Here is a 12884-nt window from a genome sequence, read left to right as displayed (position 1 = left end):
GATGGGACTCTGTTAAAAGTTAACGGCCGATGTTTCATGGAGTCTCTCCCTCCTCCTGGAAGCATAAAGCTCAGACTTCCTTTTCCCGGTTTCCCAGCGGCGACTTGGCGTGCTCATCACCGCCGGCCCATCTGTCTTCGCTTTCCAGGCCGGAGGGCTTTATGTGCCGTGATTTTCACTGTGATAGCACACGATCGCAACATCATTTCTCGTTCTCTCGCTCTGTCTTCCTCGTCCATTCTCCCTGTGACGGGGTTTTATTAATAAAAGTTGCTTCCCGTTCACACATCCGAGTGGTCAGCCTGCCAGTCAGGAGCTCCCGCCACTGATGGAGGCTATCCTGCCCGTCGTCGCGTCTCCACTCCTGCTGTGTGTGTGTGTGTGTGTGTGTGTGTGTGTGTGTGTGTGTGTGTGTGTGTGTGTGTGTGTGCGGGTCATAAATCATGACAGATGAGCTGTCTGACGGAGGCTTGCTGCCATTAGTTGATCACTGTGTTAAGAAATGACAGCTGATACAACTGAGCGACTGGACAGCGGCAGGTCGGCTGCTTTCTCAGGGATGGTTGTGATTTCGGAGCGTGATGGATGTGATTTAATGCTTCTGCAGGGCCGTAATGGTTTTATGACTTCAAAGAACGTTTCCTGGAAGAACTATGTGAGTATGGAGAAACGCATGCTTGTATTCTCATTCCTTCACGAGTGACCTCGCCGATGCTGAGGATGGAAGCATCTTCAGGCCATTAGAGTCATTCAACCAATGATCTTTGAGAAATTCATTATTACTGAAACATTTACATTAACTTTAGGTGATATCTGACTAATATGCTTACATTCTAGTGTTACCGACCCGCCTGCAAATGACCCAAATAATATTTCAAATATTTGTGTGTCGATCAAAATGACAGTTTGAAGCAGGGGCGTAGGAAGTGGTTAAGGGGCCCTGGGCCCGGTGTGGGGGGGCAGCTGATCCCATTGTAAGTTTTCTCTGGTTGGATCGTTATTATTGATGCATTCACAGATTAGATGCATTTTAATGCTGCAGCTGGCAGAGGGGAAGTCAATTTTAACTACTTTATATACTGCTGTAGTCAAATAAAAAAGTACAATATTTCCCATTAAAATAAGTTGGAGTTGAAGTAAAGAGAGCAATAAAACAGAAGTTATTATATTTAGTCAGCACCATTGCTTTCCGGGAACCTCATGGATTTCAGCCTCTTTATAAAAACATGATATAAAACCACAAGTGTTTCTGGCTTTAACCCCAAAACAAGTATTTACATTCACACTTGATCGTCTTCTATAATCTGAAGGAAATATTACAAAGATGGTTCCTGTTTGAAATATAAACACTGGATTAAAAAAACACAGAAGAAACTTTTTGGGACAAGTGGGAAGGAGTTGAATCATTTTTGCCTTCAGCCATGAATAAAACATCTCAAGGAGGGTGTTGTGGGGTTTGTGTGGAGCCGGCGGTCGCTTCCTTCAGCGCTCCGTTGGGATCTGGAGGAATCGTCCTTTTGACGAGACCTCGATGACGAACGGAGAAAACAAGAGACACGGAGAACAAACAACACGGCGGCGATGGCGGCGGCCCTTAAACACTGACACAATGTCGTTTTGGGAGGAGTGACAGATTGATGCTGAAGCTGAGACTGCCCCCCGACAAGCCCCAGAAATGGTTACCATAGCAACAGGATCTCAACAGAGGCTCACACGTTTAACTGAGTGCCTTGTGGGTCTTCACAGATCAGGTCTGAGGATCTGTAAATAAATCTCTATAATGCATCGTGTAATGAGTTTGATCACAGGTCTGTTTCGCTGCAGAACATTAGAGATGTCAATTTGTTTCAATATTCAAATCATATTTGAATACGTAATGTTCAAATTCAGCCTATTATTAATATCAACTACACAGGCTTATATGTTGCCAATGCCATTATCGGCAATGTGGTTGTTTTACTTCCTGTCCACTAGAGGGCGTTCCAAAAACTGACCAATAAATACAGTATGTTGAATTTCCATCAGCTGACAGCTTTCTACATAAGTGATAATTAAGAAAGTAAAACAACCACATTGCTGTTCTCGTGGGGACGTCGTGTCCCCGTTGCCATGGCTACACCCTCCTCGTCTCACCGTCAGGTCTACGTTCACGTTCATCTTTGTCATCGCTTCTAGAGCTCCGCCCATATCTTCGTTTCGTTTCTGTCGCTATTTCTGATCGTGAGATTGTGATCCGGAAAACTTTATTGTTCATCAGACTTCATGTGTCAAAAGCTTCCGTTTATGCAGGGAGGCCAAGGCAGGGATTAGAGATTAGCTACCGTTAGAAAACACGCTAATAAAATCCAAAAATAAATTATTTCTTTACTATTAGAGTATATTCGATTCCCGAAGTTCATTCTAACAGCCCTATCCTACACACACACACACACACACACACACACAGACACACACAGACACACACACACACACACACACAGACACACACACACACACACACACACACACACACACACACACACACACACACACACACACACACATGTAAACACACACATACACACTCACATACATGCACACACACACACACACACACACACACACACACACACACACATGTAAACACACACATACACACTCACATACATGCACACACACACACACACACACACACACACACACACACACACACACACATGTAAACACACACATACACACTCACATACATGCACACACACACACACACACACACACACACACACACACATACGTACATGCACACATACACTCACATACATGCACACACACATACACACACACGTACACACACACACACACACACACACACACACACACGTACACACACATGTACACACACACACACACACACACACACACACACACACACACACACACACACACACACACATCTGGCAAGACCTGGCTGTCAAGTAAAGACTCCTCCACCTCCTATTGATTATCCTCACAGTCAATCAGCCGAAATAAACAAATGAAATGCAGGAACGGAGGAAAGACAACAACAACAACAACAACAACAACAACAACAGGAGACTAGAACGCCTTCAAAGTAAAACTCAACTCAAACCACACACAGAGTAGAAGTGCTACAGTGTTAGCGTAGCCTTCCTCGTGTTATCGGACTCCATTCCTCGGCTTCATCATGTTGTCATGTTCTTATTATGTTTATCACAGTTATTTGCCGTTTGATTAGCCGGCGTATCTGGGACAACATGGTCGAAGCAGCGACAGTGGTTATTTCTGCCATGATGGATGAAACCTGTCTGCGTCGTCCACGTCCAGGTAGGACGACAAAACCAACACAAATGGCTCGCAGCTAACGTGAAAATTCACTTTGCGTCCGGTGTGAACACGCCTCAGTGTGTCATCAGGCACCTCGGAGAGGCTACGTGGGTGTGAAGCCACAGCCGTGTGCTGCAACAACGACCTGGCAGATGAAACTCCAGGGTTCGGACACTCCATGTTCATCATCCCTCGGCTGATCGGAGCCCTGAGTCACGGAGACGCTGATCATTTCCACCTCCACAGAAAGCATATAATACATGGGGGGTGGATGCTTGTACGCTGTAACGCTATGGACAGATAAAACTGCCAAACAGACGGATAGGGAGGCTGTTGAGCGACCAGAATGAATGTACAGTTAAATCATAAGAGTTTAGCACAAGTTTACGGGAAGGTTTTTGGCATCACACTGAAGACTTCCATTCCTTTTTTTCTCCTTCAATCCCAGTTGCGTGTTTCCCTGTCACGCTTAGCTAAATCCAGAGTTTAAAAAACGTCAGTAAAATGATTATCCAAACAAACGCAAAATGTCAAATCTCTCTCCAGAGTCGGTGTGATTCGCCGACACATAATGAGAGGATTAAGATCCTAAACTCCAGCTTTTCAGCCAAAAATGGTGGCCAATTTTAATGAGCTCCGCAAATATGTATGAGAAATAAATAATCTCTGAGATTTGACACAATCTCAATATTGTTCCCCTCTCATCGAAACGGCTAAGAGGATGAATGTGAGCTTTTGGACATCTAAGATGTTGTTTTTCTTGGTTACATCTCATCCGCTTGGCCCGTTGGTGGGCACGCTGTTGGGTAATTAGGAGCAGATGAAATAATAAGTGGGCTGGTAGCTTAGCTGTGAAAGTCTGCCAAGTGCTCGAGATGTGAACGGAGAGACAGAAACAGAACAGACACACGGCGTACAAAGAAAATGTCAACGCGACCGAGGAGATCTAACGAGTCGTCCTCGCCACGCTGCAAACTGCTGCTGTGGGCGTCACCAATCACGACCCCTGGTGGGCAGGTGGAACATTCATCCTGCTAATATTTATATTCTACTTCAAGCCCAAAATCAAGAAGGGGCGTGCACATGCATGTGTATGGGAAGAACAGCCAATGTAATATTTTTAAACCAATGGAGCCAAGAGGAAGTCATATGAATGGCATCACTGCAGTTCTTGGCTGAGAGTATAAAGTGACGGCGTCCTCTTCGGCCTTGGAGGTCATGTGGCTTTTTGCTCACCTTTGATTGGAAGGACAAGCTTGATTACCCTTATCACACATCAGTCCGCCTCTCACACAGTCATCCAGTCCACAGAGGATACGTTTGATAGCGCCGCCACATTGTTTATCACATCCTGCACATTGAAGTGGGCGTGTGACAAGAGGTGGATCCAAACTCACAGGTGGAAAAAGGCCTCACGGAGAAACTGGCATTTCGTTTTGCACGATGGTTTCAAAACCACTTTAAGTTTAATATTATTCCTTTTTTTAAATGTTAATGATAAATATGAATCGTGTAGCAGATTGACTGCACAGAGAATCTCATACATCAGAGATATCAAACCCAGGAAGTATTCCTTTTTGAACGGTACTCTAATCAGTATGATACTGCATACCGACTAAACCAACCATTAATTAGGATTTTACCAACAGACTTCACACTTAAGTATGCTCATAATACCGATACTAATACTGTGCTCATATACTCATAAAACTACTCTAGTACCAACTCATCCGATACCACGAAGGCAACGAGACGCTAATCTCTCATCAGCTGGACCTGATGCACAAACATGTGAAGCCATCACGCATCATGTCTGCCTGAGAGAATCGCTCAGGGCGTCTGCCAGTGTGCTGCAAACAGTCGGCAGTAACGCCACAGACGTGAATGTAGCAGTGCATTGTGGGTAGCGTTTATTTGTCGGTGATTAAATGCTACAACCTCTCAAGACCCGCGAGGGGAAGCAAGATAAGCTCCGTTTCTTGTTGTCAGCCAGCTGAAGAGGGGTTAGCCCCGAAGTTAGCAACAACTAGCTGCTTTGGCATGTTAAACAGTTAATCATTAACATCTGTATTGGTTTATACCATTCAGAATGTCATCATTTCAACAACAGCATCATGTTGCATTTTTAAGTTACCAGTAGACACAAAATCTCATTTTTATTCATTGTAGTGGTAGTCCGTTTTTCAAATAGAGGCCGTCTCTGGCCTCCTTCCAATAAAGGCCTGGGCTGCGATGTGCTTCAATAAAATAAAGGCCCGGGCCTATATTAGAGGATTTACGGTACAGGAAGTGAGGATTATCTGATGAAAATAAAGACATTCTCGCTAATGTTTTATACATCCAAAAGACACGTACTACGCATGCATACTTAGTATGAATACTAGGTCAGTGTGCGATTTCCAACACAGCCGTAGAGCGGTCAAAGATTTGCTTTTTGCACATGATTATATGGCGTTACGTGCAAACAGTCGGCGAGGTGTCGGGGACTACCTCCTTTAATGAGGACTCACCAAAGTCGGCGGTCTGAAGCAGAAGGAGGGCCAGCAGGGCCTGCAGTCCACACACAGGCAGTACGGCCCGCATCCTGCTGCACCTGGAGACAAGAGGAAGAGGAGAGGGAGGTGAATACCCAGAGGACACGTGGAAGCAACACATGGCCCTCGCCAGGCCTGAAACACGCTGCATGTTCGGATGAGTCACCAGTTGCAATTTCCTTTTTGGATCTTTTCTTGTCTTTGGTCTCAGCGATGGGGGCCTCAGGATAAAGCAGTCTATTCAGTCTTCATTTTAATTTACCGTTTCATAATGTGGGAGCGATGAAGTCTTCTGGAGCACTCAGAGACTCTAACGGTGATTAAGGGCTTTTAATGGTTGTACAAATAAACTCCACTTAATGTGACCATCGCGTTTAATCTTTTTCAAGAATGACAAAGACATTATCTTTATACTTCACAGACGAGAACAGTCCCTAATGAAATTTTAAAAAGGGGGCCTCGTTCTTCTATTGTCTTTCCCCCGGTTATGTCTTCACTGGGTCACAGCGTATCCCAGCATGCACCGCGGAGCGGACCCAGCAGCAAAACAACAGCACGTCTGAAACCTACGCTCATGAAGCGCGCCGCGCTCCACACGGACTGACGTCAAAGTTTTCCAGGTGATAAAGGAGTCGAAATGTTCTGTCATTGTAAAGGTCGACTTTTGGGTAACAGAGCTGCTGCCATCAATGTTTGAGACAAAAATCTCTGAATATACAAAGCGTGTTTACTGATATGCGGCTATAACAACAGAGCTGTGTGCAGAAAAACATCACACAGCAGGGAAAGATCCTGATGCACTTTAGCGATCGAAACAGCCAGAAATCCGATAAGGTAGAGCTACATGGAACATGACGGACATCTGGGTTCTCTGGTTGCACGCTGAAAACCGCCGACAGGAAAGATCTCAAAGTGGCATTAGCACTGTCACATTAAACAAAGAGAAATATCTGAGAGAGTCGGCCTGACGGGAGCCGTCTACGGTGCGTCTGTATAGGTTCACGTTTGCTTTGCTGTGAAATAACTCGATGTTCTGACTTCTTACAGACTCTCCCTTTAATTCTCCAAGGGAATGAGTTCAGCTTTTTATCCGCGTTGCCGTCTGAGTGCTTACAGCAGCCGAGAGCAGGCGAACAAGGCTGAAATCTGTTTTCTTGCTCGCTTAAAATCCCTTTATTTATGTATAACCGTAATGTGTAACCGCCGCCAGGAGACCGAATGAAGGCAGGTCCGCCCCTGCCACGGGGCCTGAGAAACCCTTAGTATAAATCATGTATACGGGGGGCAGCAGAGGGACGTAGATAACCAGTTCGAGTTACAGTTGGACCCTCAGACTCTCTGGGCCAAGGACAGAAACACTGACCTGGTAAGCAGACAGTATCTCTGCTGGGTCACGGCCCAACGGAGGCTCATTTCAGAGTCTCCGGACGTTTGCTGGAGATTCCCATCGTTTGTGACAGATGAAAGCCACGCAGCTTCACTAAGCATTCAGCGGCTTTAAGGGACGAACATGAACACCAGCGGCTGCTTTGATAGCGTCATTTGTTCATTAGCTTTTCCAGTACGTTGCATCACACTTCTACATCCAAGACTTTTGTTAATACAGGGAAGCTATCGCACCAATGGACAAGTAAGAAGGAGGTTATTTTAGGTTTTTTGCAGATTTGCATTGAGCCTCTTTTTTTTTACAGTTTTGGACAGAAATTGGAAGGTAGGCTGTTTTTATTGTGCCTGTGTTTGCACTGGGAGTGACACACTCCTTATTTTATTTCATGTGTTTTCCTACTTTCGTACAAGCACTTTAATGCAGCTAGAAAGGACTCACCAGAACAGTCAAGGCTCTAAAGACGAAGATTACTTTGACAAATGACTCAAGAAGACGAGCAGAATTTAAGCAAAAGTCTCTCATAGATAAAACGCTGGCACCGTTGGCTTAAAAGATACACTCAATAATCCATGGTGGGACTGCAAGTTCAAAATCTATTTTGGGGCATATCCAGATCATATTCAGATTGATTTTAGAAAGTCCGGACAGTGAAAAAGCAACATGATTTGCAAATCAGATTGAAGCATCATTTGGAGGTGGTTTGCAACGTGATTCTAATCAGATTTCTAGGGATGTGCCTCAGAAAAAAAGAAGAGTAGAAGGGTCGTTTCTATTCAAATCAATTAGCATCATTTGGTTTCCATCTCTCTAATAGTTTTGCCTATTAATAACATTTTCTCTTGATCACTTGATTAACTTTCTGTGTGATGCAGGAGCTGTGACGAGCTAAGCTCTACTACTATCAGCAACATTTTCTCTCCATCCCTGAAAAGCATCGCCGATATTGCAGCTTGCCAGAACCTTGAATCAAAGTTTATCACGTTTCTGTCATGAAATTAAATAATCCTTCGATTCTGGCATCCAACAACACAGCAAGATGACATTTTCAATGTGTAACTTTAGCTCACTCCACTGAGGTGTTTGCCTCCGGTCTTTCATTGGTGATGCAATCACGGCGTCGGCACGGAAACAGTCTCAAGGACTCAAGAATCCCAGGTTTGGCATGTGTCTAATGGGATGCTGCGGGTGTCCTTTGGAGACATCAGCTGGCTTGAGTCAGACGTGACGTTACACCCCCACAGAGTCTAAATCCAGCCGCTGCCACACAAACAGCCTCATCCACAGTTTGCACAATGCATCCTCCATAGGATGTTAAAGGGACGGATGGGCTGAAACCGGTATGTGTCGTGTGAGAGGAGGCGTAGCCACATGTAAATGAGGTGGGTGGGGCATAGCGAGCAGTCAAAATGTACCACCTTTAACGCTGTTTTATAAAGAAGCTGCACCTGCGTGATCTCCTGCTGAAATGTGAGCTCAAATTGAGCTTAATACGAGCCGCGAAGAGCCAGTCAGATGTCAGCATGTCAGGTGAGCGCTGTTCCCTGTCCAACTTGTTCAATGTGGCAGACAGACAGCTAGACGGTTACAGACAGACAGCTAGACGGTTACAGACAGACAGCTAGACGGTTACAGACAGACAGCTGTACAAAAAGACACATATATGCATAAAATAAAAACAGCTACGTATTCCAAAGTCAAAGCCCTTTACGGGGTCGCCTCAGCGTTTGGTGGAGAGTCTGGTCCAACCAATCTGTCGCCCCGTCTTCATCTCACCTTTTTACCTCATTCCGTCTCTCTGCATTTGGAAAATGTAGCTGCCGATCTGCCGCCATCTGTACCCGTGACTCGCAATCTCTTAGGCGTTTGCTGCTCCGCTCTGTTGTCCCCGTTCTTCGCTTCGCTCAAATTGTCCCGTCACTCTTTCCTCACGCTGTGCATTATTAAGAGGGCTCATTAATCACTCAGACCGCCTGTCTGTCACTCCATCACCACACACCGCTGTTGTTCCTGCACGCACACGCACACACACACACACACACACACACACACACACACACACACACACACACACACACACAGGGCCGTTTTCACAGGGGGTTAGTCTGTGTATAAGTCCCTTGGATTGAAAAATGAGGCTCCCCCTCGAGTGACAAAAGAGTGTTTTTCTCTTTTCAGCGGGATGTTACCGAGGTGTTAGAAGCTGTCACAGCGCGGTGTACGTAAATGGCTTCAGCGCCACACACTAACACGGCTGCTTCTGTGTTTGCACCTGTCTTATGGCGTGCATCATCCTCGGGTGGTTTCTTTGTTGGTGCTCGGGAAGTTACTGTGCAGTATAAAAGGCACTTAAAGGAAAACAATGGCTGAGTGGGCGGCTGTATCCCAGCTTATAAAACCTGGATGAGGTGGAACAGCAGGACACCGCGGGTCTCAAGAAACATTTGAAAACGGGACGGTTCTGTAGCCGGAACAGAGCATGATGTCCAAGAAACAATCCAGAGGAGTTGGTGGTAACTCGCTGACCTAATCAATCACAATCCAGCTAGTCAGGGATCGAGAGAGGAATGAAGAGGGGAAGAAGACACGAGGTGAAGACAGAGGTGGTGAGAGGGAGTAAAGACAGGTAGAAATAAGGCAAGAGGTGGAATGAAAAAGCCAACACTCATTTTAGTCCCACTCAAATGCCAAACCTGAGTGGGTGAGGGTGAATGTGAATCCGAAGCAGCCATACATTTCCCTGATGCCTTGCTAGGCCTGCCGTTGTGTCGACGTTGGAAGGGAACGGTGGACCAATGTGAGGGAACGTGGCAAACAAAGAGAAAGTGTTCCTCAATGCCCGAGGGCAGCCCTGCAAAATGATGTTCCCACACAACTCAACTGCATTCTCAATTATGTTTCAAGGGGAACTTGATGTCTATCATATAATAGTCACAACTTGAAAGACGTGGCTAACCTTGTAAATAAAAAAGACTTGGTTATGTTTAGGGAACAAAACTATTTGATAAGTACGTTTGCTTGTTATATGACATGGGACAGGAACAGCGGTCTCCTGGATGAAAGTCCTGTGTTTTTACAAGCCTCATGCAGACTTCCATGCACTATGATTCTAAATGTAACTGTGATATCAACATATGAATGTTGCTGAGGCTGATGAAGACGCAGGTTGTGAGGAGGAGAACTTGCCACAGCTCCTTGTCGTAATGAAATCTGCGATGTTGTGAAAACAGAACATGCAACGTTCAACGTACCTTTGGGGAAGCAAACGTTCAGCATGAATGACACGGACAGATGCTCCTGTGAGCGCTGAGCACACGTGCATGCATATGGCGTCCGCTCATTAGTGCATACATCTGTGCGTGCGTCTTAACTCGGGCACGCTCCGATGCTTTCTGCAGCGGGGTCGCAGACACAGCGCTGCTATTTCATGGGATTTGGGTTCTTTATACATTTGCTTGTCGTATCATTACTTTCTCGTTGTTACATTGTGAATGACGCACTTTATTTTGTGCACTTTGGCAATTGTTATTTTGAAAAGGTGCCCTACAAAATGCAGATTATTCTTCACACGCTCGGCTGTACATGAATGAGGAGCTGCCTGAGCTCGCAGGAAAAGGCTGGGTTAATCAGGAGATAGGAGGAGAGCGATGGAGGGATGAAAGAGGGAGGAAACGAGGAAGGAAGGGGGAATAAAATTAAGGATGAGACTGTGCTTGTTCCAGCGTTATGGCTACGGAGCTGAAAAGTGCTGTCAATTACAGTGGAGTGTCTGGCTGCACAGCTAGCATGCACACACACACACACACACACACACACACGGTGCATTCATCGAGTGCTCGCGGTGGACGTATACGTGTGTATTCAGATGCTTAACGCTTCAATATGTCAATTTAAACAAACACGATGGTCCGAGAGAGAGAGAGAGAGAGAGAGAGAGAGAGACCAGCAGCACAGTGCTGACCGAGCTCCAGCACACACACAAAGCGGGGGGGGGGGGCTGCCCAGCACTATATAGAAAGCCATTACTTACAGCTGAAAGCCACCCAGGTCTCCTCTATTCATTCAAGGCAGTCAGGCGGCCGGTTCAAAGAGTCTGTGGGGAGAGAAGTGTCGCCCATTCCTCTCTGTAGAAACACATTAGCTGGCTCTCTGTGGCCAGAAAGGCTGAGCTCATCCTACAGGACATGTGAATTAAAAAAAGAAGGAGATGATAAGGGAACTATATGATGAAGAGAAGGAGGGACGGATAGCAGAGCTTCCTCTGAAAAATGAGGTGACAGAAAGCTTTTTATTTTACGTGCAGGAACGGTGGCGAGGCTATTTCCAAACGTCTGAGGCTTCTCATTTGCTGAGCTGCAAAGCCACTTTATGTGGTGGCAAATGTTAAACTTGTTCTGGGCACATCAAGGTCCCCTTGGCCGCCCGCTCGTCTTCGCCAGGAATACAAATGTGGCTCGAGATGAGAGCAGGGGGAAAAACAGTTTCGACACGTCGTACACAAGAGCTTAAAAAAGGCAGAATGGCCGATAGCGTCCGCGTTCACGTGGGACGGCGGTCGTCCAGGAATGCAGGATGCTCCGGGCTCTCGTCTCAGTCTCACTACAGCTTTGCTTTCAAGGTTTCATGTTTATTGTACACATCAATTCATTCCTTTAATTGCTTTTTAAGTAAATTAGCTCTTTAATGAGTAAATGGATCAAAACAGCTGATTATAAGTTCCTAGAGTCCAAGAAGTCATCTTCAAATTGCTCTTCTTCTGGACAGAAAGTCCAGAATTTACAATTAAAATCAAACAAAAAAGTCCTCAAACTCAGCTGGAACAAGCAAACGTTTGACTTTTCCTCATTTCACTGATATTTTCTGCACCTCAACATTTAAATGATCACTATTTTAATCGTGTTTTCTAAATCGGAGCAAAGCTGATTGCTTCAGGGAGGAAAAAACCCAACGTGGGCCTTTTGATATAATGATGCAGTAAAAATGATATGAGCTGATCTAAAGATAGTACAACTTTATAACAAGGACTATAAGTGAATATTGGCGAATCCATGTCGCCCATGGGTGTTAGAGCCGGAGAGGTGGAATCACAAGGGGGCGGGACAACCCACAGATCTATTGACACGGTCGCAGTCGTGGTTGTTTCTTAATCAATACCGTTTACAGACGGACACATTGGTGGTGAACAGACGTTATCAGTAAATAACAGGAGGTGTGTCATATCAGCCCCTCCAGGAAGTCCCGATCTTATCTATTCCCGAGGGGGAAAGTTCCCTTCCTTTGTTTATCATTTCCAGTAAATATCAAAATATGGAACGTGGATTTTGTGTTTAAAAATGAGGAAGGTTGATAGTCTCTCTCTCTCTCTCAGGTCATTGGGTTAGTACTGAATTATTCATCGTCCAGCTTGACCTGACGTTACTTTTCATTTTCAATTAATGAAAGTGACATTGTGTGACTCCCGTTCAGGCAGACGAGGCAGAGCGGCTTCGCTTTCACAATCAAATATTAGTTTTCATATTTGACTGTCTTTTACTTTGTTTTGAAAGTGTGTTTTGTGACAGTAGGCTTCATCCTCTGGGGAACATGAATATCTAAAGTTTCGTGGCGATCCATCGGATAGTTGAGATGTGTTAGTGGCGGTCCGA

General features: G+C 45.4%; 1 protein-coding gene across 1 annotated transcript in view; it reads right to left on the bottom strand.

Moving 5' to 3' along the window:
• Positions 1 to 5915, bottom strand: part of ncanb (neurocan b) — a 99534-nt gene extending 93619 nt beyond the window's left edge. The window contains exon 1 of the mRNA XM_084010701.1: positions 5832 to 5915. Coding sequence (XP_083866827.1) covers positions 5832 to 5904 — 73 coding nt within the window. The 5' untranslated portion in view covers positions 5905 to 5915. The remainder of the gene's footprint in view (positions 1 to 5831) is intronic.
• Between the last annotated feature and the right edge of the window lie 6969 nt (positions 5916 to 12884).

The sequence above is a fragment of the Eutrigla gurnardus genome (genome assembly GCF_963514095.1).
Source record: "Eutrigla gurnardus genome assembly, chromosome: 6".
Classification (NCBI taxonomy): Eukaryota; Metazoa; Chordata; class Actinopteri; order Perciformes; family Triglidae; genus Eutrigla; species Eutrigla gurnardus.
This window is presented reverse-complemented; position numbering and strand designations above follow the sequence as displayed.